The sequence below is a fragment of the Vulpes vulpes genome, chromosome 12 (genome assembly GCF_048418805.1).
Source record: "Vulpes vulpes isolate BD-2025 chromosome 12, VulVul3, whole genome shotgun sequence".
Taxonomy (NCBI): Eukaryota; Metazoa; Chordata; class Mammalia; order Carnivora; family Canidae; genus Vulpes; species Vulpes vulpes.
This window is the reverse complement of record NC_132791.1, coordinates 779,091-805,730: the sequence shown is the minus strand read 5'-3', so window position 1 is coordinate 805,730 and position 26,640 is coordinate 779,091. Positions and strand designations below refer to the sequence as shown.

Below are 26,640 nucleotides of genomic sequence, written 5' to 3'. Positions count from 1 at the left end.
GAAAATCACAAGGAATCTACAAAAAAGATCCCAGAATTTGTGAGTTTAGCAAAGTAAATATGCAAATATCAAGCATATTTCAATAAATTAGCAACAATTGAAAACTGAAGCTTTTTTACAGAGCATTTTATAATACCTCTACAAAATGTAAATTTATAAATATAAATCTAATAAAACATTATGTATCCTTAAGACCACAAAATGCTGAAGAAATCAAGAACCTAAATAAGTGAAGAGATTTACCAAATTCATGGATTCAAAGATCATATAAAAAATAAAGATGTCAATTCTCTCCAAACTGGTCTATAGATTTAACATAATCCCAACCAAAATGTCCACAGGATTTCTTGTAGGTAGAAACAAAGCTGATTATAAAATTTATATGGAACAGTAAAAGAGCTGGACAGGTGAAAACAACTTTGAAAAAGACCAATCAGACTACATAAATAGACCCATGCAATTACAACTCATTGATTTTTTTTTTAATTAATTTTTATTGGTGTTCAATTTACCAACATACAGAAAAACACCCAGTGCTCATCCCGTCAAGTGTCCACCTCAGTGCCCGTCACCCATTCCCCTCCAACACCCGCCCTCCTCCCCCTCCACCACCCCTAGTTCGTTTCCCCGAGTTAGGAGTCTTTATGTTCTGTCTCCCTTCCTGATATTTCCCAACATTTCTTCTCCCTTCCTTTATATTCCCTTTCACTATTATTCATATTCCCCAAATGAATGAGAACATACACTGTTTGTCCTTCTCCGACTGACTTATTTCACTCAACTCATTGATTTTTGACAAAGCTGCTATTAACCTTAAAAATAAAACTGCCAGGGGGATCCCTGGGTGGCGCAGCGGTTTGGCGCCTGCCTTTGGCCCAGGGCGCGATCCTGGAGACCCGGGATCGAATCCCACATCGGGCTCCCGGTGCATGGAGCCTGCTTCTCCCTCTGCCTGTGTCTCTGCCTGTGTCTCTGCCTCTCTCTCTCTCTGTGACTATCAAAAATAAATAAAAAAAAAAAAAATTAAAAAAAAAATAAAATAAAAAAAAATAAAACTGCCAGTTCTTCTAATGGCAAAAGATGGGTTTATTCAGGAACAGCAGAGAACTGCGATCCAGGACAAGCAAGCGGTAGCAAAACCATAGGCCAGTCCAGAGAACAGAGGCAAGAAATGCTGCTTTACAGAGGGAAGGGGGAAGTCACGAAGTCCGCCCACTGGAGTAAACTGGGAGCCGAAAGCGAGGTGGCCTCTCACGGGGTGGCGGGTGGCGAGGTGGCCTCTCACCGGGTGGCAGTCTCTGGGGACTAAGAAACCTTCCTTCCTCCTGCTGCCATAGCAAAGCCCTATCAACGTATGGCTGAGACTGACAAGTGACAGGGCTGAAAGCTCCCTCTGCGGGCCTCCAACTCCGTTCTAAACAAGGTTTGCCCTTTATTAATTTTCACAGTTACAAACAGAAGTTAGTGGAGAAAGGATAGTCTTTTCACTTTCAACAAATGCCATGGGAACAACTGGACATCTATCTACAAAATAATAAACCTGATCTAATGATTAGACATCTATTTACCAAAAAATGAACCTCAATCTATCACACCTTAAACAAGTATTAACTGAAATTAGATCCCAGATCTCAATGTAAAATATAAAATTATCTAACTTTTAGAAGAATATGTAGGGGGAAATCCTTGGGACCTAGAGCTAGGCTGAGTTCTTACTATAACCCCAAGGCCATGATCCATTTAAAAAAATTTCTTATCGATAAATTGGGCTTTGTCAGAATTTAAAACATTTGCTTTGAAAAACATTGTAAAGAGAATGATTAGACAAGCTACCTACTGGGAGAAAATATATGCAAGTCACAAATCCAACACAGGAACTGTATCTAGAATACATAAATAATTCCCAAAATGTAGTCATAAGAAAACCATCCAATTTAAAAAAAAAAGAATAGGGCAAAAATTTTCAAAGGAATTTCACAGGGCATACACAAAAAAGATGACAGATGACAATCACAAAAAAAAAGATTTACAACATCTTCAGTCATTAGGAAAACAGAAATTAAAATGACAATGAGTTTTAGTACCTATCAGAATGGCTAAAAAAAAATTTTTTTAACTGAGAATACCAAATGCTGATGAGGATGTGGAACAAATGGAATCCTCATACTCTGTTGATGGGAATACAAAATGGCACAACCACTCTGTGTAACAGTGTGGCAGTTTCTTACAAAAACAAAGAATCTACACTTACCATATGACTCAGCAATTCCAGGCCCAGGTATTTACCCTAGAGGAATGGAAACCTACATTCACCCAAAAACCTATACAAATGTTTATTGCAGTTTTAATAAGAACCATCAAAACCTGGAAAGACCCCAAATGTTCTCCAAAAGGTGAATGCCTAAAGTGTATATCCATATGATGGACTAATACCCCGTAACTATGATACACACAGCAACATGAATGAATTTCAAAGACCTTACAGTAAGGGAAAGAAGTCAGCCTCAAAAGATTACATTACTTTGTGATGCCATTTATAAGGCATCTGGAAAAAGAAAAATTATAGGGACTGAGACCAGAGCATTAGTTGCCAGGGGTTTGGGGTAAAGAGAGGGTTTGACCACAAAGAGACAACACATGAGAATTTTTTGGCATTATGGAATGTTCTGTATTCTAACTGACGTGATGGTTACATGAGCCTATAACTGTACACATATGTACCAAAAAAAAAATTTTGATATATATATATATACATATATATATCTTGATTATGACACCTTACATTTGTCACCGCTCATCCAACACTTAAAACTGGTGAATTTTGTTCATGTCAATTATATCTCAATAAAGTTGACTTAAAAATAACTAAAATGAAATATAGTAAAATAGTAATAGCTGTACTTGAATCTTAATACATCCACACTGGAGTGGTTTTCCAGAATTTAAAAAAAAAATCATTGGTAAGAGCACATAATACATATTTTAATGACTGGATAAAAGAAAATGCTAAGCAGATTCTGCATCAAACTGTCCTTGGCTCTCTCGTCAACACTTAAGTTTTCAGTTTTGTTGCTAACAAGAACAGCACCAGAAACAATTGGTAAGTTCATTAAAGCCTCCCTTTAAATGTTTTAAGGAAACAGCACATAAAACATTCATTCAAACAAAAAAGTCTACTGCACCAGATGCTTCCTATAAAGAGAAACCTTATTCTATTACTCAGCTACCAATAAAATATTTATGGAGGTTGCTCAGAATACCTGCATTGTATACACTGCTACAATTCTTAGCACACTTGAAAGAATATTTGTCCTATTTATAGGTAAAGGAGTTTTAAACAAAACAAGAGAACAGTAAATCAGCCTTGACAAGGTTAATGCAAACCCCAGACGGGCCCAAGTGAACCCAATGAAATAGTGGCACCGTCCTTCCCACAACAACGCCAGCCCCGTTCTCCACTTAATCCCACTTTCCTCATGAGGTTCTCTCTAAGTCCATCACGTCGGACGGGGGCCCTTCTAAATGTCTCCACCGGCCCTCCGCTCTCTTCATCACAGCACCTATCGCACTGCACTATGGCAGCTGGTAATCTCCTCTAACCAAGTCATCTCCGAGAGACTGGGAGCCACACTTATCTTGTACGTTCTACTCTGAAACGTAAGAGACAGTCACTAAATGCCCGATGGCTGGCTGTTTGGACACACTTAAGAACTTCTTAGGGCACCTAGGTGGCTCGGCCACTTGAGCGTCCAACCCCGGGTTTCGGCGTGGGTCATGATCCGGGCGTTCTTGGACTGAGCCCCACATCGGGCTCCACACTCAGTGGGGAGTCGGCTTGAGATTCTCTCTCCCTCTCCCTCTGCCCACCTCCCCACTGACTTCCTCACTCTCTCTCATTCTCTCTGAAGGCAAGTGGTGATGTAAGGAGAGCCCCACAGGCTTCAGATTCAGGTCTGGCTCACATCACACCACTGATTTAGGACCATCGCTCTTAGAACTAAACTCCCTGCCACAGGCACAGAGAGTGGTATGGTCTGGCCCCCGCCCCCCCTCCAGCCTCATTACCATCCTTTCCCTCAGGTACCAGGTCCCCGCCTCACCGGCCTCCTCTCTGGTCCTCAGGCACGCCAAGCCCGTCTGTCTGCTCAGCCCTCCCTGCGGCACTTGTCAGGTGCTGGGGTCCCATGCTTTCCATCTCAGCTCAGAGGCCGTCCTAACTACCCAGTCCAAAGCGGGCCCCATCTCTATGATCACCAAGTCACTCTTGAACACGTAACTTAATTTTCTTGCTAGAACTTTTCACAATCTGCACTCCTTTATTTACATATCTATTACTTATTATCACGCTGATTATATGAATATATTCCACTTTTTGAGGATAGGGACATTATCTATCTGTTCGTGGCTATTTCCCTTGAGGCGTTAGCATGGTGTCTGGAACGCAGTGGACGCTCCATCAACATCTGTTAAATGAGTGAATAAATGGATGAATGAATACAATCCAGACCACCCTACTAGGTGCATGACCTTAGTCAAGCTCATTTTTCTGTGTGCCTCAATTCCTTTTACAGATTAAAGGAATACCTATCTCAGAGACCCATTACAGGATTAAAAGAAATTGATTGGAATTTTGGTATTGTGCCTAGCACGGCATAAAAATTTAAGATATATTAATATTCTTGTCATTTGTATTTTTTTCCCTTTAAGAGGATCAAATTCAGTAAGAAAAAAAAAAAAGCCTCGAGCTGGAAAAACTGAAAACAGCTTACCATACAGGAGGAATAAATACCCCCAAAATAACACCCACCAAATACGACTTAGAAACTTAATGCTGAAATGTAAGCTAATACACGGGCTGTACTTTGCCACACCCCAGCCCTCAGAACCCCAGGACTGCTGTGGAACTGCAGTCATCCGAAATGGGAAGCATCCAACGTGATTATGGGTGGTGCCTCCCAAAGCTGGAGGGAGGCTCAGCGGCAGGACAGATTCTGAAGGAGCTGCTGTAAGTCTGGCTCCCTCCCACCCGCACTCCCCGTCAAAAGCCTCCCCTGGCCTAGCGCTCCAGTCAGGAAGGGAAGAAAAACAAAATCCAGTAACATAAAAGAGAATCAGGGCAACTCCAACCAGGCCCACCGCTCCCGAAACCTAAACAAGGCTCCTAACTCTGGTGACCAGTTTCAGCAAAGTTTCAGACCCCAAAGCTGAAGCTCACTGCACCCCCCAACCCCACCCCCCGATCACCTGGGCTAAAGGCAGCAAGGGCTAAGAGCAAGGGCCCTGGGGTCACTGGAAATAGACTGAACTCCCAGTGCTACCACTCGTGAGCCATGTGACCTTGGGAAAATTATTTGACATCTTTGGGCCACTGTTGGCTCATCCATAAAATAAGGATAAACCTCAGTTACCTCATGGGAGCGTCGTGGCAACGGCAAGAGCTACAGCTCCTGGCAGAGCCGCTCACTGGGCAGGCAGGAGACCGAGAACAGCTTTTAAAGGGCTCCTGTCGGGCAGCCCGGGCAGCCCAGTGGTTTAGCGCCGCCTTCAGCCCAGGGCGTGACCCTGGAGTCCCGGGAGCCTGCTTCTCCCTCTGCCTGTGTCTCTGTCTGTCTCTTTCTCTCTCTGTCTCTCATGAATAAATAAAAGTAAAAATCTTTTTAAAAATCTATAAAAAATAAATAAGGGGCTCCTGTCCCGCTCAAGCACTCCACAAGCAGGTCTCCAGGCCACCATCAGGTTTCTTTCATGCTCTTTGAAAGTCCTCCCAAAACCACGGCCTCTTGCCGCCCCACGGGCATCTCCGCTTCACGGCACTGCCTGCCAGATCGATTTGCCAGCAGCAGGCGAGGTTCGGAACGTGAGGCCGACACTTTGGAACCAGTTTCTGATTCCAACACTCTCACCCTCGTGTCCTCAAATCACAAAAAGGGTTACTAGGCAAACATCTGCTCGTCCACAAACAATACCGCAGCCATAAGAGGACTTAGGAACTGAGCCCCACGCAAGACCGGGAACGGGACTCCATTACGAAGTCAGCTCTTACACTCTTCAGCCTCGTGCTCTATCTCACACATTGTTCGTGTGGCTGCAGAATTACGGGAGATTATCAGGTGACATGACTGCTCTAGGTTCCACTGGACCGGTCGCAGCCGACCATCTGGCCGCTGCTCTCCTGGGCACTCCTGGATTCCGGTCTCGTGGAAAGCGCACAGGCTCGACGTTGCCTTCTCAGAGGTTCTCCGCGCACCACGCTCAGGCAAGTCACGCGCTCTCTCCAACCGCGTCTGTGGGACACCTCCCTCGGGAACAGGTTGCAAGACAAAGAGATAACATGTAAAATATCATCCCCTTGCTCCCAATTTCTCACAATTGTACACGATGTGGCAACAAGCAGCTCCACGCATAGCTTTTTCCTTCCACTGGGTTGTCTCCCCAGGACAAATGTCCCCGAGACCAATATTGGGCTCAAGAGGAATACCGTGTTTACGACCATCCAATTCTCTTTCTAAATGGCCTTCAAAAAGATTGTGCACATGGACACTGCCCGGCCCGGTTCCTAGCCGGGTCCCGGAGGGTGAGAACACACGGCGCTCCATCAGGAGCAGGAGGCCGGGCTGAGCCCTTAGCACGCGTGCCCCCTGCCCTGGGCACTGAGCACCCCACGGCCGCCAGCCACCCGCAGGCCCGTGTGAGCACAGCAGCCCCGGCTCCCCTGTGCAGCCCACCCGGCCCTCACTACTGCTCGCTCTCCCGCGCCCCCACCCCAAGCCCGAGTGCCCCAACCACCGCAGCAGCCACTCCACCAGCAAGGGCAGCCCCGCACGGCCACTTCCTCCCCACCGCAGCCCGGGGGCAAACCTGCTCTCCACACCACACACAAGGGAACCCCAACGGACGGGTCCGCGTTCTCAGAAAAGAGGATACACTGATTGAGTCAACAAGTATTTATCAAGCGCCCGCCATCCTGCAGGTGAGGTGCTGAGAACCGGGGGGACGTAGAAGAGAGGCCCATGAAGCAAATGCACAAATAAAACACATAATTACAGTCGTAAGATCCACAGTGGAGAAGTGCTGAGCGCCTGTTATCAGAGAATGGGGCTCTCGAGCGAGCTGGGGAAGGAATTAGGGCCGGCCCCTCCATCGAGGTCACTTTAAAGCTGAGACGTGAAGGTCGGGAGGCCTGCCCTTCAAGGACAGGGAGAAAGGGGATTCCAGGCAGAGGGAAGGGCACACAAGAAGGTCCCACCCGTGGGGGTTAGTGAGAGCGGCCCCTGCAGGACCACGGGGGAGCCCAGCACACAGGCCAGGACTCGGAGCCACTCCACCAAGCTCACGGGTCACGGAGTGGCAGAGCAACACCGACGGCCCCATCCTGGTCATTCCCCAGCCCATCCGTACCCGCACACCATGGTGCCTGCAAAGCTTCCCAGGCAGCACAGACGCCGGGGGTGTGGATGACGGGGCTGATTCTCTTGTCCTAAGTGACTCACCACAGACAGGTCGCACAACACAGCCGGCCGTGCAATCCTCCTAGATGAAACACTGAATTTGACCAACTGCCTCAGCTAAGACCAGGAATTTCCAACAAAAAGGAGTAAGAGCCCGGCTACACGAACACCAGCACCTGAGAGCAGGTGGGTGCGAGACAGGAGCAGCAGAATTTACCCTAAGGGCCTAATCTCGTAACTATAAAATGACACACGCAGGAGGATACTCATCGAAGCTTTGTAAGAGTGAAAAAATAGAAACAACCTGGACTGTCCCACAGGAAGGGATTGTGTAAGCTACGTTTCAAGCCCTCCCCTCAGATACAAGTCTACAACCACGGGTCATAAACAATGCCGTCCGCCGGTATTAACAGGGATGGCAAGCTGCGCAGGTCATTCCCTGCCCAGAAGCCCACAGAAAAAGCCAGAATCAAACTCTTCTATATAAGGTAAGATAGCTACGTGGACGAGATACGCGGATCCAGGTTCTGGGTCTTCCCCACTCACCCAAAAACTTCTGCGAGTGAGAGAGAACCGAGGGACCCTGGAGTCCAGGGCGCTCACACCACAGCACAGCTCCCTACGGGACGCTGCCTGCCTGGCTGCTCGGGGGCAGCGGCCCCACCACACTGTGGCTGGGAAGGGCCAGCAGCGCGGGCCCCCCCGAAGGTCAAACGGCCCGGCCGGTGCCTCTCCCCGGGCCTGTGCTCCCGGTGACCGTCGCCTCAGCGTGTGAAGGTACGAGACCACGGATCGCCAGTCTGAAGACCCAAAGGAAGGCCGGCGGCTGTCACCCACTGGCGCCAGGGCCCGCCCGGACAGCGGAGGGGGCAGGAAAGGCTGCCGTGCGGAAGACCCCCTCCCAGCCTCCCCGGGCTTCAGGCGCCCCTGTGCCCAACATAGGGACGGGGTGAGCTCCGGGGTCGGGGACCCTGCCCGCCTTCTCGGCCCCTCCCGCCCACAGCCCGCTGCCCCAGCGTCACCCCCCCAGCAGCCCCTCACACACAGCCGCCACCAGGCTGGCCGCTCCCTCCTCGCACCACCAATCCCGGGCCCTTTTAGAAGCACGATTCTGGTCCTTTCCTTCCCAGGCTAACTTCCACCACCGGCTACCCTTCATCTTTAAGACAAGGGCCAACCAAGGCAGTGTAACACAGCAGACCCTCGACCCCTGCCTTCTTCAGGGGCCTCGCAGGTCTCAGGACCCCCGCCGCAGCCTCCCTCCAGCCAAAAGGAGCTTAGAATGCCCTCAACTCCCCGCACCCTGCACGCCTCTCGCGGCCCTTCCCCGCCTGAGTCCCTGTGCCTGGGATGCTCTCCTGGTCCTCTCACCTTGGCTAATCCCCACCTGTCCCTGATGACCCATCTCAAGGAACACTTCCTCCAGGGGGGCTTCCCTGCGTCCCCGCCCCGTGCCCCCAGCACCCTCCTCACCTCTCACTGCACTGTCTTCCTACCCATCTCCCCAACCAGGCTGCGAGGCTCCTGCCAGGGAAACTCACCGGGTCCCCATCTACCACGGACTTCCTAGCCCCCGGCCAGGCACAGGGCATATATATTTGAAAATATTTATCACTGAACAGATGAATTCTGAGCCAAACCAGAAACCAGATGTCTTGCTAGACCTTAGCTAATAGACCCGGATGTTCAGTTTCCCAGCGTGAGACCAGCCTAAGAGGAATCATGAGTCTCCCTTTAAATCAAAGGTTACTCTAGCCCTTCCCTAATATGCACGCTGACGGTAACATTAGCGTCCGACGCCAGGGGCATTTCCGGTAAGCATCCCACAGAAAGTTCAGGCCGCCTCTACAGACATCGTGCACTTACTGGCTCAGGCCAAACGGAACATTTCAGTGACTCATAAAGACTTGAAAGGGAGACACTGAGAACACTGTGGTCATTTCAATTTCAATAGCAGAACTTGCTCTGGAAAATGCTACAATAAAAAATATTAATGCCATAAAAACCGAACAGCAGCCGAAGGACCACAGTCATAAAGAAAAAACATAAATCCTAAAACAGATCAGCATAGGAGGCTCCCTCTCGCCTTCAAGAAGAAAACAGTGTTTAGGTCATCGGGAGCCCATCCGGAGAAGGGCGCCTCAAACCACGTGGCAGCGGAGACAAAAGACAGCGGACATGACAGCGGAGAGGAGGGGAGACCGCGAGCACGCAGCAGGAACTCGCGCTCCCACCTTCCGCTCGTTCAGGTCCCACCTGGCCCCCAGCAGCAGCAACTGCTGTCGCTAGTGGCCAAGACAGAGGTCAGAGGGGAGCCCGTGAGGAGCGAGCCCCGGGCGGCCCGGCTGCAGAGCCCAGGGTCCCCAGCAGGCTCAGGTGCCCCCGAGAGCAGCCCCGCCCGTCACTTCCTGCACCTCGGTGTCTCCTACCCACACCGACCAGGGCTTGACTCAGCCCGAGAGTCCTCCCGGCTCAAAAGGCAGACGATAAGAGGTGCAACTTTTATCTCAGAATTCTGAGATTCTGTTAAGTTTCTCCATCTAGAAACAAAATTCAGAACTGTGCCCTTCAGAAATTAAATAACTCTGTATCTTGCGGAGCTGCTTTTCTATTAAAGTGACGCGCGTGAAGAGCTGAACATTTCAAGTGCCCAGCTCAGAGCAGGAGCTCAATAAACAGCAGCTATTATTACTCTTATGATAAAACAGAAACAGCCATTTAATAGCAGAGCACGTTTTAATTATACACGATGTGGAATAATCAAATCTCATTTGTTGGAGGCCCCAGACCCCACAGCATAGATCGAGTTGTTCAGTTGAAATTAGAACAACTCAAAGCTCAGAAATTACTTGTTTCCATTAGAGATCTGACAAGTCATTTCTTCAATTGGTCACTGGTGGTTTGCAGATAACTATTAGCAGTAATGAGTATTCTAAATTAAATCTGGAGACAGTACCGCTCTGTTCTGTAAAGACAACTGGGGGGAGAGAGACATCGCTGTGGAACGTCCTTCTCTCTGTCCTCCATCTCTCCCTGATAAATATCTCCTGTGTCTTGCATGCCATGGATTTCATTTGGCTACAAATGGAGAAGGGTCTAATTCTTCCCGTGATAAATGAGAGCGCTGAACAGGTAACTTGTTAAGGAGAATTGGAATTGGGAAAATAACCTTATTTCCCTGCTCCTTGACAACAAGCCCCCTCCGCTAACAAATGAAAGACACACTGCTGGAAGACAGCGAGCGAGGAAGCCAAATCCATCACCACGTAACCCGTCCTCGGACGCTCCGTTCACAGCCCCGCGTACGGGCGCTCACATCTCCTGCAACAGCAACAAGGATGCAGCCTACAAAAGGCAAGGCAGTGGCACAAAGCGGCAGGAAGAATAACGTTCTGGAATCCTTAAAAACCTGGATTTGAATCCCGACTCCGCCACTCGAGTACTATGTGGCTGTGAATGGTCCCTCCTAGGCTTACGGGGTCGTATCTGTAAACCGGGGATAATACACGACAGCTCAAGGGGGTACAGTGAGGATTAAACAGGGACCACTAATAACGTGCCTTAGGTTACGGGCAAGCCCCACGCTGGGGACCCCAGAAATACACCAGATTCCCCTGCGCCAGGCAGCGCCGAGCGCACAGCTACCGCGCGGCCGTGGAGCACGCCCCTGCCTGGCATCGCCTGGCAGACTGGCAGCCTCGACACCTCTCGAGAGGCACGGCTGCCTCCCGGGCCTGGGGGGACGGCGGCCACACACGGCACCTTGTAGGGAAGGGGATTTGGTGTCTCCACTTACGTTTTCAAAGTCCTTCATGTTCCGTGCTCTGGTGGGAGACACCGTTTCTTCTGACACGTCTGGGAGCACTATAAAAAGGGAAAACAGACAGGAAAACAGCGTGGTGTGCAAACTGCCCAGCACCCCTATTAGGGAGTACAGCCCAGAAAAGGAAAAGACAAAAAAAAAGGCAGGAGCAGCCTTCGCGGTCTATTCTGCTGGCATTTTCTGCCTGTTGTGATTTGCTGACTGGAGTCTAGGGAAAGCTCTCAGCTACTGTATTTCAAATATGTACAGATTCCTTCAAGTGGCCTCAGTGTAACATGTCACAGAACGAACCCAGAAAACGCACTAGGAGAGTGGCACCACCGCGTGTGCGGGTAATGGACGTCCCTGGCCTGGTCACATAGTCCCTTGCTGAGCAGGACACGTCTGCGCGTGTCAGCGTGTGAAGCATATCTAACTGGCCGGGGTTGGCAAACTTTTTCTTAAAGTGCCAGACAAGAAATATTTTAGGCTCTGTGGGCCCTATCCAAGCCTAAAATCTGTCACAACTCGTCGGCTCTTCTGCTGCAGCACGAAAAACAGCCACAGACAACTCAGAAGTAAGAAGCTGTGTCCCCGTAAAAGTTTATGATTTTCAAAAGCAGGCAGCAGGCGGGAAGTCCTCGTCCCTGCTTGAGGGCGACTATGGACTTGGCCAACGCCCAGAGCTCTCCACTGCTCCCTCCTCCCTTCCAGCAGCCACCACGCAGCCACTCTGAGCCCAGCACCATGCGAGGTGCAGGGGAGAGAACGGGGAAAGGGACCGTGACCCTGTGCCAAGAGGCTCTGGATCTGGGGCTCAGACACAGAGAGAGCCACCTGACAGCACGCTGCACAGGCTGCCCGGCGCTGTCGCGGAGCGCGGCGGCCCCACACAGAGGAAATGCACGGACTCCCCCTTCCAGCAAACACGCGCGGAGGGCCTACGCTCTGCTCGGCGGCGACATCAGGAAACACACGGAGCTCATATTCCAGAGAGAGAAGACAGACAAGGAACAAGATAACAGGACAATCACACAGGATGTGAGGAGGTGGCAAGGGCTACAGAGAGAACCTGAGATGCAGGATGGGAAACATTCAGGGTGGGTGAGGATCGCAATTTTAAGTCAGGGGCCAAATCAGGACGGTCACACCAAGAACTGCCACCTGGGCAGACCCGAAGAGAGGCACAAAGCAAGGGGGGGGGGGGGGCAGGACTGGACAGCGATGAGCAGGGGGGGGGTGGGCCCACAGGAGGGGAGGTACGTGAGGTAGCTCGTCTCAGGATGGGAGCCGCAAGGGCCCCCCGCAAGGGTAACGTGCCTGCACCCAGGCATCCACAGGCAGAGAACAGCCCGAAGGTGCTGCAGGAAGCGGGGCAGCAGCGGGAACACTGCAGCAGTCCTTGGCGCAGGGTCACGGACCAGGGGACGGGGTGACCCAGGGCAGGTGGTCAAGTAGGCGGGGCACAAGTGGTGCGACCCTGGAAGACCCTGGAAGCCCTGGAAGACCCTGGAAGCCGTATGTCACCAACAGGAACAAACTGCAACAGAAAACTAGCAAGATTTAGGGATCCCTTGGTGGCGCAGCGGTTTGGCGCCTGCCTTTGGCCCAGGGCGCAATCCTGGAGACCCGGGATCGAATCCCACGTCGGGCTCCCGGTGCATGGAGCCTGCTTCTCCCTCTGCCTATGTCTCTGCCTCTCTTTCTCTCTGTGACTATCATAAATAAATAAAAATTTTAAAAAAAATTTAAAAAAAAAAAAGAAAACTAGCGAGATTCAGAGAGGAAAGTGCAAGTGAGCGAGGGGGGAGACCGTGGTGCCCTGCGTGCTAGGGAGGCAGCAGGCAGAGGAAGGCAACCGAAGAAGGAACTTCAAAAGCAAAGGCCCAGAGGCAGGCCCGGCGTCCCGCGGAAGGGGACGGGGGCCCACCCTTAGGGCCCCGCATAGCAGACAAAGGGCACACTCACTCTTCCCCAGTCCTCAGATGGGCCCTGCTCCGCCTCTGTGCCTGCCTCCCTCTGTACACCCCTGCCTCCCTCCCTACACCTGCCTCCTTCCCTCCCTATGCCTCTGTCTCCCTACCTACACCCCTGCCTCCGGCCCTTCCTACTCCCCTCCCTCCCCACCTAGGTCCCACTCATTCCCCCAGTCTTAGCTCCATATCGCTGTCTTAAACTCTTGCCCCGCCCACCTCCTCTGCGCCAGGACACACCTCCCCACACCCCAACCTCCCAGCACCTCGTTCTCTCTGTTCATCACATTGATCATATGATTCACCAGGACATTTCTGTGCTGGACTCTCTATTCCAGGCCTGGCCGTACCGTGTTCAAGGCTGATTCCCAGCACTTAGCCCAGGGCTTGGCACAAAGCACTGCGCTATGGGCTAACGCAGAAAGCAGTCCTGGCGGTTTTCCACACCTAACTGCCCGCGTGCGGGGACAACAGACACCGCATGATCCGTGTGCAACGCAGAAGTTGCCAGGTTCTGAAGGAAAACCTGAGGGGGCCGGTAAGTTAAAATATTCTCCAGAAATAAACCGCACGACCCTGATACTGTCTGTTCTACAAACTTCTCCCTCCTGCCGGCTCCTCACTTTGAGGAAGAGGGAAAACACACAAGTCCCAGTATCTCTAAGGTATGTTACAAGGCAAATCATGAGCACCTCCCACGGGTACTTAGGACAGCGCTCGCTTCCTTCAGAAACAGAAGTCATAAAGGACGCTCCGCAAAAGCCAAGCTGCCCCCCGAAAGTCCCCTCTAATCCCACCTCAACACAATGGCCCGCTTAGCACTCAGCGCGTGTCCCGCGGCCTAAGCAGCTACCTGTGTCCCCGGGGCCCGCGCAGGACCGTGCTGGGCCCCCAGCCGCCGGGAGGCTCACCCAGGCACCCCAGTCGGCGAACAGTGGCTGAACCCCTCCGAGCCCGGCATTGGGGAGCAGAGCCCAGGAAAGCTGCCCCGGGGCCCTCAATCCCCGGCGGGGCTGGGGAAGCGGGAGCAGCGCGGTGGGCAGGGGGCCTCAAGGCCCAGCCCCAGGCTCGAGGCCCAGCCCGCGAGGAAGGCCGGCGTCGTGCACTTACCAGTGTCTCCCAAGCCGGCTCCGGGGCCGATGCCGTCCACCTCGTCTGGCGAGCCGCGGGCGAGGCCACTAGGAGAGAGCACGAGCAGGAAGAGAAGCGTCAGCGTCTCACGGGGCTGGGGGCCACCGGGCTGCACGGGCGACAACGTACACACAGCGCAGGGGCAAGAGCTCGGGTCCTGGGCTCCAACCTTGCGGGCCGAGTGAGCTTCAGCGAGTCCCAGGATGCCCGCCCGCCCACTCGCGCCCACATCGCGTCCGTGTACCGTCTAGTACGTGCTGGAAGCAGAGGCGCTGTGCCAACTCCCGGCTGCGGACGCTCCTGAGTCTCCCTTTCCCTGTTCCTCCCTCGACCTGTAAAGATGAGCTCACGTCTACGGCACGTGCACGTAGGGTGCGCCCAGTAAGTGGGGACCATTGCTTTGGTCTTTACTATTCGTCGTCGTCACTAACGTGTCGGACACAACCAAAAATAAAGCTCCCAAGGAGCAGGCACCAATTCAAACACTTTAAGAATGTCCCACGAAAATGCAAAATGCACTGATCCAAGAGACTCTACTGGTTGAATTATAAACATAGGTTAAGTGAGGATCTGGAGACACTGACAGAAAACTAAACCGTAACCGAGGCGTGGCTGACACAGAAGACACGACCCGGCTCTAGCCTAAGCCAGGTACCTCCCGGAGCCGAGCCTCCTTCATCCGCGGAAGGAGCACAGCAGCTACTCGGGAAGTGACTGCAACCACAGACGCAAAGTCCCCGGCAAGGTGCCTGGCACACCGTGGGCACTCCGTCAACGGCCGCAAAATATCCCTGCCACCAGGAAAGACACCGTGCTCGGTGCAGGCGTGAAAGATCTCCCGCCGTGAGAGCTGCGCGGCCCCGAAGGGCCTGTGCATTCTAAGGGAGGCGCCAGGGCACAGATCATGCCAGCGGCCGGCCAGGGCGCCAGGCCGCCGAGGGGACCACCACGCCCAGAACCTACCCTCCAAGAGTGCTTCCCCGCCCCAAGCTCCAAGCTGAGAGCTGGACTTCCCGTCAGCTGGCTCTCCCCAGGTTTGTAAACCCAAGTCCATTCCGTCCCCGGGACAATTCTCCCCGACTGCCCAATTCTAGAGTCGGGAAAGGACCTGCACCATCAGAACCAAGCAAAAAATCGCATGGTAAGGTCCCGACGTCAAGAGAACGGTTACACGGTGCACACCTGCTATAAAGATGACCAGAAACAACTCCAGCAGGACGTGCCCCCAACTATGAAAAAAGCCACAACTTGTGTACTACTGTCACCTCAAATCCCCCCTGGAAACTAGGAGGGCTGCGCATCCATAAGAAAACAAATGTTTAACGTCATCATGTGTAGGAAAATGAGAGAGGTTTTCCTCCCTTTTAATTCTGTGTTTTTTCATTTCCTCCAATAATCATCAAAGGAAGAACAAACTCCACCCTCTAAACTGAATATTAAAAATCAAAATCAAGTTCAGCCACCACCTTTTGCAGTCGGTAGCCCAGAGGCCACCGTCGCAAGCAGCTTAGCGGTCAGGCCTAGGCTGCCGTCGGGTCTGCACATTCCCCACGTGGGGGCCTCTCCACCACGGCCACGAACCTTCTACCATTGGCTGAAAGGGCCCGTCAGTGTCGCAAGCCGAGATCAACCACAGTGAAGACTACACGGCAGGCAGAGCCAAAGAATTTGGTCTTCGACAAGTTTCCAACGGGCAAACAATGAAGTCTGTAAAAAATGACATTTGACATCTCATGTATTATAAGAAACCACTGTTTAACGCAGAAGTTCCTGCCTGGTTCCTGCCAAGTTTCCACTTGGGCTTTACCTACCCACTCTTCCAATGCTAGGAGTCTCTGTCATCTGCGCTTTCCCGTCGGTTCCCGCCCCCCCACCCCCAGCTGCCTCTTCCCACTCGGGTCCTTCACTCTTAGCCTCAGGACTGAGGCTGGGGCTTCACGAAGCCCCCTAGAAATCAAAACTACGCAGCAAAAGCAGAGAGGGCTTCGGCACAGTTTATCACGGGGTCAGTGGGGGAGACGAAGGGGAAGGAACCTCTTTGCTCAAAATCGCAAGGGGGTCCCCAGCAAAGCAGAGCCCAGAATCCAGGTTTCCCAGGGTCCATTCGCTTGCTGGCCTGGGCAGGGCCACCCAAAGCTCCTTGCGAACGTGGCAGAGAGTCAGCACTGGCTTCCTCACGTGCCAAATACGGCATAATCCTAACAAGCTTCCTGTAGGGGCCCCGCGGCGAACGTGCCCCCCACTCGGGACCGGCGGCCCCCACGCCAGCCTCACCACGGCCCTCCGGCAGCGGCTGGCAGCTTTTAACTGTTGCTATTTTTTTTTTAAATAAGGAAAAGAGAAGCTCAGAAAAGTTAGTAAGCTGAAAGACCCAAGCTGGCCTGACTGCAACCCACGCTCTTAGTCTCCCCACAACCCTGGGGCCCGACACCCTCCCCACGGGGGACGCGGTAAGGTCCGAATGAGCCGCGGCAGAGGGCTCCCGCGACGGGCACGGAGCCGCTGGCCGGGGCTGCTGGGGGCTGTCGGTGGGCAGGTGGAGGGACGGTCGCCCGCAGCGCACACCCACCCGTCCTGCTCTAGCCCCGCCCACGGGGCCCACACCTCCGCGCTGCCCGTCCCCACCCGAGACCCGGTGAGGCCTGGAGGGCCACGCTGTCGGGAGAGCCGCGCGGCACCGGGCGGCACACTCAGGAAACCACCGCGCCAGGTGCGCTGCTGCCTGCCTTTCAACGATTCATTCCTTACTCTGTTCCCACCCGGAGAGAAGAAACGTAAATATAAACAGTACAGACGGAAGAAGCCACGCCAGCGGCCAGCGGACGCACGGAGAGATGCTGGGCGTCCCTCCCTGTCCGCGGACCGCAGGTCAGAACCCCGGGGACATCCCACCCCGCTCGCACCTGTCAGAGCGTCCAGTATCAAAAAGACAAGAAAATAGCAAGTGTGGGCCAGGACGTGGGGAAAGGGAGCCTCGAGCACAGGCCGCCGTGGGAACAGCTCGGCCTCCCTTGGGCAGCGGACGCAGAGCCGCGTGGTGCGGGAAGTCCCCCTCCGGGCGCTTAGCAAGGTGAGAACACGCACTTGCAAAGACCCACGCGTGCTCCCGCAGCGTCGTGTGCAACGGCCAGGAGGGGAGCGACCCAAGGGGCCGGCGACAGGCGACAGGCTGATGGATGAAGGAGGCGGGGGCCGCGGAAGACAGGGATCCTGCCCTTCCCGACCCCACGCGTGGGCCCAGCGGGCCCTGAAGTCAAAGAAAGACCAACACCGTTATGATTTCACTTATACAGAGAATCTAAAAAACAAAACAAATAAACCAAAAAGCTGAAACAGACTCCTAAGCACAGAGCCCGAAGTGGCGGCCGCCAGAGGGCAGGGCAGCAGGAAGGGGCAAACGGGTGAGCGGAGTGGGAGGGAAAAAATACAGACAAGCCTAAAGTTCTCGGGTATTCCTCACTCCCATCTAGCCCCCCAAGCGGCAACCCTGTTGCCAGCAAGACAGCTGTCCCTCCAGGCTTCTTTCTATTTACAGATACAGGGACACAGGGTCTGTTGTTTGTTTGTTTGTTTATTCTTGGGAGGCCCAGAGAGAGGGGCAGGGACACAGGCAGAGGGAGAAGCAGGCTCCCTGCGGGGAGCCCGATGCGGGACTCGATCCCGGGACCCCGGGTCACGACCTGGGCCGAAGGCAGATGCTCAACCGCTGAGCCCCCCGGCATCCCTGGGGACACATGTTTTATTTTGTGGCTTAAAAACAAAACAAATGCAACCAAACTGTACATACTACTCTGCGGCATCCTCTCTTCACTTACCGTGTCCTGCAGCTGTCCACGACAGCACGAACACATGTACCCTCGTGTCTGTAACTCCCACAAGCATTCCACAGCAATGTTTCTCGAACTTTACTGACCACAACCCACAGAAGGAAATTTACTGCCCTTAATTCTTGAAATGCTTTCTATTCTGTACTATTCTGTTTTTTTAAGATTCTCATTGCAACCTACTGAATTGAATTTCACGAGCTGCCAGTGGTCACAGTCTGAAATTCCCTCTTGAAAGGATGCGCATTTACCCGGTCCCCTGACGGTAAATCACTTTGTTTCCAAGTCGTTCCTTTTACAAACAAGGCTTCACGACTGTCCTCATACAGGTCTCCAGGTGCACGTGCACCAAACTTTCTCTACCATAACAAGAAGTAGAGCTGCTGGGTCAAAACACGTTCACACACTTTTAAGGGGCAAAGGATGTGAAAATGCAGTGGGCCCCGGAACAACACGAGGGCAATGGCACGGGTCCACTCTTACACACACGTTTCTCAATAAATACCGGACAGTGGCGTCAATGTATTTTCTCCTCCCTGTGATTTCCTTAATAGCATTTTCTTTTCTCTAGCTTACTTTTACAGTAAGAATATAGTACATACATATAACACATAAAATATGTGTCAACTGACTGTTTCTGAGTAAGACTTTCAGTTAACAGTAGGCCAGTAGTTAAGTTGTGGGGGAATCAAAAGTTACACGTGGATTTTCCACTGAGCGGGACACCGCACCACCAACCCTGTGTTGTTCAAGGGCCAACTGTACCCAAATGGCGAAAAAAACACAAGAAAAAATGTTCAACATCATTAGTCGTTAGGGAAATAGAAACCAATACCACATGAGATACCAGGCCGATAGCACAACTCCGTAAATATGCTAAAAAATAATTCAATAGTATATTTTAAATGTACTTCACGGCATACAAATGGTTTCAATAAAGCTGTTTCTAAAACACACATATGGACATATTTTTAACACCAAATTGTTTTCGGGAAGGACTGTGCCAGTTGACACTGTGTGTGCACCTTTTCCGAGCGGTCACCAAGCAGCACTGCACTCCTAAATATGGAGCCTGTATTTACACAGTACGTATCTTTTTAGGGACTGAACAAAACCGACTCATTCAACAATACTTGTGGATCCTCTACTATATGCCAGACACGGTTCCAGGTCTAAAGACACGGTGGGGAACGAGCCAGCCATCCTCGCTGCCCTCATTAGCTTATCCTGGAGACCGGGAACACGTTCCTCAAACCTCAAGCCTAGGGGTACCCAGATCCGAGCTCAGCCTTGAATCAAGCCTTCAAACATTCACCAAAATTTCATTCCACCATCCTCTTTCTCCACCTTTTACAAAAGTCCATGAGAGCATTCTTCGCCTGACAAAGTATGGCCATGTACAAGCTCACAGGACATTTCCTTCAGGCCTGCCCCGCACCACACAGCAAGCTCTTAATAGCCAAGCGCTAGAGAAACCCATAGACGGGGCGCCCGGGGGGCTGCGGGGGAGCGGCGGCCTTCGGCCCAGGGCATGACCCCAGGGTCCCTGACTGTGTCCCGCATCGGGCTTCCTGCAGGGAGCCTGCTTCTCCCTCTGCCTGTGTCTCTGCCTCTCTATCTCTCATGAATAAATAAATAAAATCTTTAAAAAAAAATTATTAGAGAAACCCACAGACGAACAAACCTGGGCCCAGGGTTAGGAAGCTCAGTTAGGGAGGCGCAGAACCTCAGGCATGAAAACAAAAGGACAAACCCGGGGTTGTGGGCACCAAGGACTTCGTCCCGGAATCAGGCACAGAACACATATAACCTTGCTCCATCCACAGTCACTTGATAGGTAGATATTATCACGGAAAATAAACTGAGGCTCAGAAGGGTTGGGTGTGTTACTAAAGCAACTCAGCCAGTAAGTGGCTGAAGCAGGATCCAGACCCAGTGATCCGGAGTACAAAGCCCAGGTTCTTCCAAAAGCACCAGGCAGGACTTGATAAAGGGCCTCAGAGTGGGCGAGGCTCTGGGGCCTGGCATCTGAGCCTGACCTCAGGGCTGGAGCTCTTTGGGGCACCCACAGGCCATCAGGTTTGCAGAGAATGACGCATATCAACCGGATTCAACAAACTGGACTTCCATTTAGTCTTTAAAACTGGGGCTTGGAAATTACCAAGCAGAAGGGTGCTCACGCTAAGATAAAAAGAGGATTTTATTCCAGGGATTTTTCTCTTCCACTGTGACCATCTAATGGGGAACCTGTCTCTTTCAAGACATTTGGGCCACTCTTTAAGGGCCAGTTCCCATGCCAGCAGCTCCCTAAAATCCTCCCAGAGTCCCCTCAGAACTGGTACAGGGAACTAGCTAGAAGGCAGGACACGGACTGAGAGCCAGGCTTTGCAGTCAGTGAGCCTGGATTCAGATCCGGGCTCAATCGTGTACTTTTTCTGTGGGATTCCAGACTGCTCCCTTCACCTCTGAGCTTCAGAGTGCTCACCTGCAAAAAGGGGATAATACCATCACCTCCCATTTATATGCCTGGTGCCAGGTTAGGAACTGGAGTTACAAAGATGAACAATATGCAGCCCTGCTCTCAAACAGGTCAGAGTCTAATTAGGAAGTCAGACACGTTAGAGTTGTACCTGCAAGACCCCCTGCAGGAGCCACCGGCCACAGGGACCTGCTGAGCACCTGAACTGTGGTTAATCCAAATCAAGAAGTGTTGGTAAGTTTAAAATGCATACCGAATCTCAAAGACTGTAAGATAAAAAAGAAGGTGAAATATTTCATTAATAATTTTTTATTGTTTGCCGGTTATAATGATAATATATGGAAATACCAGGTGAAATCAAATATATTATTAAAATCTATTTCATCTGTTTCTTTTACTTTTTCACTGTGGCTACTAGAAAAGTTTCAATTACTTATGTGGCTCACACTGTATTTCTATTGAACAACATTAGTCAATAAAACTCACTGAGGTGGGGGCACCTGGGTGGCTCGGTCGGTGAAACGTCTGCCTTCGGCTCAGGTCATGATCCCAGGGTCCTGGGACCCAGCCCCACACTGGGCGCCCGGCTCAGCAGGGAGTCTGCTTCTCCCTCTCCCTCTGCCCTCACCGTCCTTGTGTGTGCATTCTCGTGTGCCCTCACACTCTCTCCTTCCCTCAAATAAATAAAAATCTAAAAGCAAAAACCTAAGTGACATCAATAAGGGCTAAAATGGGGTCAGTGATGGGTGGGGGTGGCTGGAAGAGCAGAGAGGGTCTGGGTGGGGATAGGGGCATGTCAGCAAAGGCTTCCTGGCATCGAAATCTAAGTGAGACCTGAAAAATAAGAGGCATTAATAAGGCAAAGGGAAGGGAGGGCTAGCCCGGCAGCAGGAAGAGCGAGTGCACAGGTCGGACAGTAAGAAAGAACAAGGTGGGACACCTGGGGGGCTCTGCGGTGGAGCACCTGCCTTCAGCCCAGGCCGTGACCCCGGGGTCCCGGGATCGAGTCCTGCATCAGGGTCCCCGCAGGGAGCCTGCTTCTCCCCTGGCCTGTGTCTCTGCCTCTCTCTGTGTCTCTCAGGAATAAATAAAATCAAGAAGAGAAGAAAGAAAAAAGAAAGGAAAAGAACAGAATAGAACGAGGCAGGCCATTCATGACAAAGGCCTTGGCAGCCAGGCAGAGGGAGTGTTCAGGGAGGAGGAGGGCAGGCACAGAGGACACAGGAGGTCAGTAGGTAACTGGGGCCGGCTTATGAACGACCTTGGAAGCTCTATTAAGGCACCTCATTCTGAGGGTGACGGGGAGCCAGGGAGGGTCTGAAGCAGGTAAGAGACCAGCCACAGGGGCGTCCGCAGCGAAGGAGGGAGCTCGCCTGGAGAGCTGCTACCGTGCGTCAGTCACTGGTCAAAACCCCTTCAGATTCACCCACTTTTCAGATGAAAAAAACTGAGGCTCGCGGAGGGAGTGACTTGCCCAAGATCACTGGGCTGTTAAACCGAGAAGTGGGACCGAAACCCACCTAGGTCTGGGTCCCAAAGCCCAAGGGCTTGGTCAGCTGGCACTGAGGTAATTGAGAGCCGAGAGTATGAACGGACTTTATCTTAATGGCGATGAGACGCACTAAACACACACGGCAGAATGACCATCGGATTCATACTTTAAAAAAGGTTTCAAACTGTAGTATAAAGGGCTATCACAGGTGTCAGGACAACCCAAGTCCTCCCCAGTATGCTGGCACAGTGGTAGTGCGATGACAGGGACCTGACGGACCGCCACAGGATACATAACACGTCCTCAATAAACGGAGTAACCACTAGTCCAGGTTTGCCCAAGACAGACCAGTTTATGCTTGCTGTCTAGACATGAACACTGATTGTCCCATTTCGCTTTTTTTTTTTAAGACTTTATTTACTGGGATCCCTGGGTGGTGCAGCGGTTTAGCACCTGCCTTTGGCCCAGGGCACGATCCTGGAGACCCGGGATCGAATCCCATGTCGGGCTCCCGGTGCATGGAGCCTGCTTCTCCCTCTGCCTGTGTCTCTGCCTCTCTCTCTCTCTCTCTGTGACTATCATAAATAAATACAAATTTAAAAAATAAAATAAAAAATAAAAGAATTTATTTACTTATTCATGAGAGACAGAGATGGGGGGGGGGGGGAGACAGACACAGGCAGAGAGAGAAGCAGGTTCCCTGCAGGGAGCCTAACATGGGACTGGATCCTGGGACTCCAGGATCACGCCCTGGGCTGAAGGCAGATGCTCAACCGCTGAGCCACCTGGGGATCCCCCATTTCTCTCTTAGAAGTGTCCCAGGTTGCACAATAAACATGGTCACCCTCTCAATGAGGGTCTGTTGACTAAAAGCAGCAGCCTATCCCCAGCAGAGCTGGATAAACACTGTGGATTCTCCTCCACGTCCTTCTTCCGTCTTCTTCCACCAAGAGCCCCCTGAGAACCAAGCAGCCCAGCCCTGGAGCAGTGTGTGGCTGTCGGGCTTTCCTCCCCAAAGGAAAGATGCCAGGCCGCATGGGCAACGTGGACTCCAACAGCCTCTTGGGACAGATCCACTGGAGGCCACTGTCAGCCATTATTCCCCAACCTGCAGTGATGATGATGGTGATGGTGGTGGAGGTGGGGGTGGGGGTGGTGGTGATGGTGGTGGAGGTGGTGGTGGGGATGCTGGTGGTGGCGGTGATGGCGGAGGTGGAGGTGGAGGTAGTGGTGGTAGTGGTGATGCTAGTGCTGGAGGTGGTGGTGCTGGTGATGGTGGTGGAGGTGGAGGTGAGGATGCTGGTGGTGGTGGTGATGGCGGAGGTGGAGGTGGAGGTAGTGGTGATGCTGGTGTTGGTGGTGGTAGTGCTGGTGATGGTGGTGGAGGTGGAGGTGGAGGTGAGAATGCTGGTGGTGGTGCTGATGTTACCTGTAGAGGTGGAGGTGGAGGTAGTGGTGGTAGTGGTGATGCTGGTGCTGGAGGTGGTGGTGCTGGTGGTGGTAATGGTGGTGGAGGTGATGATGCTGGTGGTGGAGGTGGTGGTGCTGGTGCTGGTGCTGGAGGAGGGGGAGGTGGTGCACTGACAGCCCAGGGTCCCCGAGCCCAGCTCCAGTCCCGCCCGGCAAACCCCGGGAAGGCCTCTCCCGCCCGCCCTCCCCCGATTCCGTCGCTCCGTGACCCGCCGCCTTTCGCAGACGGGAAACAGGCTGGACCCTTCTGCTAAAGCGCCCGAGGGCCGAGGTGGGAGGGTCGGCGGGGTCGGCTCGGCTCGGGGCTCAAGGCGGCCCCCCGCCCCCGGGACCCCCGGCCCCGCCCCCCGCCCCCTCGGCCCCCCGGGACCCCCGGCCCCGCCCCCCGCCCCCTCGGCCCCCCGGGACCCCCGGCCCCGCCCCCTCGGCCCCCCGCCCCCCGCCCCCCCGGAAGCCGCCGACACCCCCAGGAGCAGCCCCGGCCTCGTGGCCCGCTCCCCGCCGCGGGGTCCCGCCCGCCGCCCGCCCCTGCGAAGCCCCGGCCGCACCTGCAGCCGCCGAGCGTCCCGGGGACGGTGGCGTCGACTCCCAACACCGAGTCCATCGCGGGCGCGGGCGTGGGCGCGGCGGCGCCCCCCGGGCCCCCAGGTCCCCGCCCCTCCAGCCCTGCTCCGGGTCGGACGCCGGCGGCGCCGCTGGAATTCAAACCGCAGCCGCCGCCATCTTTCCCGGCGCTTCTTCCTACGGAAACGGGGCGGGGCCACGGAGGCGCGCGCTGAAGCCGCCCGGCGGCGGCCGGAGGCCGGGCAGCGGAGCGCGGGCGGGTGCCATCTCGGTTAAGGGCAAGAGCGCCGCCCTTGGGCCGCAAGGCTAAGGAAAGCGAGGCCGCCGGCCATTTTTCGTCAGGGCAGGCGGGCCCGGGGCGCGCGCCATCTTTGTTGCGGGCAGAGGCCGGCCTTGGGCCGTTGGTTCGGGCGGGAGGGGGAGGCCCGGCTCTCTCCGCCCTTCGCGGCCCCGCCGCCGCCGGCGCTCGCCTGGGATGGTGACCGCTACCGCGCGGTGCGGGCGGGCACGCGGCTCGGAGCTGAAACGCAGGACAACAAGGGGCCTCACCTAGAAGAACCTCCCTGCCGAAGCGCAACTCAAGCGGGCACGTGCGCGCCCGGTTCCCAGTGGATCAGCTCGTCCCGCTGAGCCGGTGCCGCCCGCCCCCCCCCCCCCCCCCGGCCCCGGGCGCGGACACACCTGCCGTCGTCAGCCGGGCCGAGACGAAGGGACCCGCCCGGGGGCAAGGGAAGGAAGCCTGTGGACGGGGCGGACCGGCGCACCTGCCCCCGACGGACCCGACGCACCTGCCCCCCCCCCAAGGACCTGACGCACCTGCCCCCCCGACGCACCTGCCCCCGACGCACCTGCCCCCAACGGGCCCGGCGCACCTGCCCCCGACGCATCTGCCCCCCGACGGGCCCGGCGCACCTGCCCCCCCCTACGGATCCGACGCACCTGCCCCCGACGGCCCGGGCACACCTGACCCCCAACGGACCCGACACACCTGCCCCCCCGCGGGCCCTGGCGACCCCAGGCCGGGCGGGCGCGGAGCCACCGCAGACGCCGGGGTCTCGTCGGGCCGGGCCTGGGAAGAATCCTGGGCGCGGGGGCCGGTGAAGACCCGGCGGAGCCGGCGCCTCCCGGACCCCCCAGGGCCTCTGCAGCTGTGCCCGGGCCGTGCTTTCCAGAGCCGCCCTCTCACCGTCCGGGGGAAAACAAGTCCCAGCCGTATTCTCGGCGACCCTTGATCTGGTCCTGCCGCCTTCACCGCATTTGCAGCGGGTATTCCTGTGCTTTTTCAATAAGTCCTCCCTTTGCTGGAGCCTGCAAAGTCCGCTCCTGCGGCGGCGGCTTCTGAGCTTCTCACCGCGGTGTCCCCAGGCCCCGCCCGCCGCCCGGACGGTGTTTTAAGTACAGGGTGAAGGAATGATTGAAAGAGCCTGGAAAGTGGGGCTAACACCCCTCCTGCGGGTTTTTGTGAGGATGCGAGGATGACCCGGTGCCCCCAGCGCCGGTCGGTGGCCAGCCGTAGCCCCCACCCCTGCAGGAGCTACTGAGGTCTGCAAGCCCCAGGGTCCTGCACCTGCCGCTCTTTAGCCAGCTCTTCACCTGCCCCTGACGGGTGGGCAGGAGCTGGTTGGCACCTCCGCTGCCCCAGCCGGGAAGGGGCGACCTCGGTGCCCTGAGCGGCGCTAAGTTGGACCAATGAGACGAGTGCGTCCAAAAGCAGGGACCCGAGGTGTCGAGACACCTGCCACTGACTGATCTTCACGGACCAGGCCTCTGGGACTGTTTGTCCAGTAGGAAGGTTGGGCCGCCGGAGGCCTCAGGACCTCAGCTCTGGAGGCAATTTTTTGGTTTTTTTTTAAGATTTATTTATGATAGACATAGAGAGAGGCAGAGACACAGGCAGAGGGAGAAGCAGGCTCCATGCAGGGAGCCCGACGTGGGATTCGATCCCGGGGCTCCAGGACCGCGCCCTGGGCCAAAGGCAGGCACCGAACCGCTGAGCCCCCCAGGGATCCCTGGAGGCAGTTTCTTTGTGTTTCTTTCGAAGCTACAGACAGACGCCCGCCCGTTCTGCTCGGAGAGGGGGGCTAGTTGCTAATCGTCACTTCCCCACTGGCCGCCAACTTGCCGTCCAGCACACGGACGCTCGAGGGAAGAAACGAGGACGAGGACTTGTACGTCCTGGGCACCTCTGACGCATGACCATCCCCAGCAGGTCGCACGTACCACCTCCCTGGACCCTTGCGACACTCCTCTGGAGCACGTATGACTGTTACCCCATTTTCCTCACAAATGAGAAGACAGAACAAAAGAGGTCACAATAACTCAGCGGGTGTCCTTGCTGGGGGGACCCAGCGCAGGCTCCGTGGAAGCCCGTCGTCCTGCGTGATTCCCCCCGGCCTGGGACTGGGTGAGAGCGAGTCCCCGCGCAGACAGCACTGTCGCAGTGGTGTAGGCCCCAGA

The 26,640-nt window shown here is 54.2% G+C and overlaps 1 protein-coding gene across 7 annotated transcripts in view; it reads right to left on the bottom strand.

The window, feature by feature from the left end:
• Positions 1-24,334, bottom strand: part of CDK5RAP2 (CDK5 regulatory subunit associated protein 2) — a 156,234-nt gene extending 131,900 nt beyond the window's left edge. For 3 of the 7 annotated variants that reach the window (XM_072727512.1, XM_072727511.1, XM_072727513.1), the window contains exons 1-3: positions 24,168-24,334; positions 14,334-14,401; positions 11,245-11,312 (exon numbers count right to left, since the gene is read on the bottom strand). In XM_072727512.1, coding sequence (XP_072583613.1) covers positions 11,245-11,312; positions 14,334-14,401; positions 24,168-24,223 — 192 coding nt within the window. In that variant the 5' untranslated portion in view covers positions 24,224-24,334. Of the gene's footprint in view, positions 1-11,244; positions 11,314-14,333; positions 14,402-24,167 lie in introns of those variants that run through there. The other 4 variants (XM_072727514.1, XM_072727515.1, XM_072727519.1 and 1 more) reach the window with 3 other exon arrangements.
• Between the last annotated feature and the right edge of the window lie 2,306 nt (positions 24,335-26,640).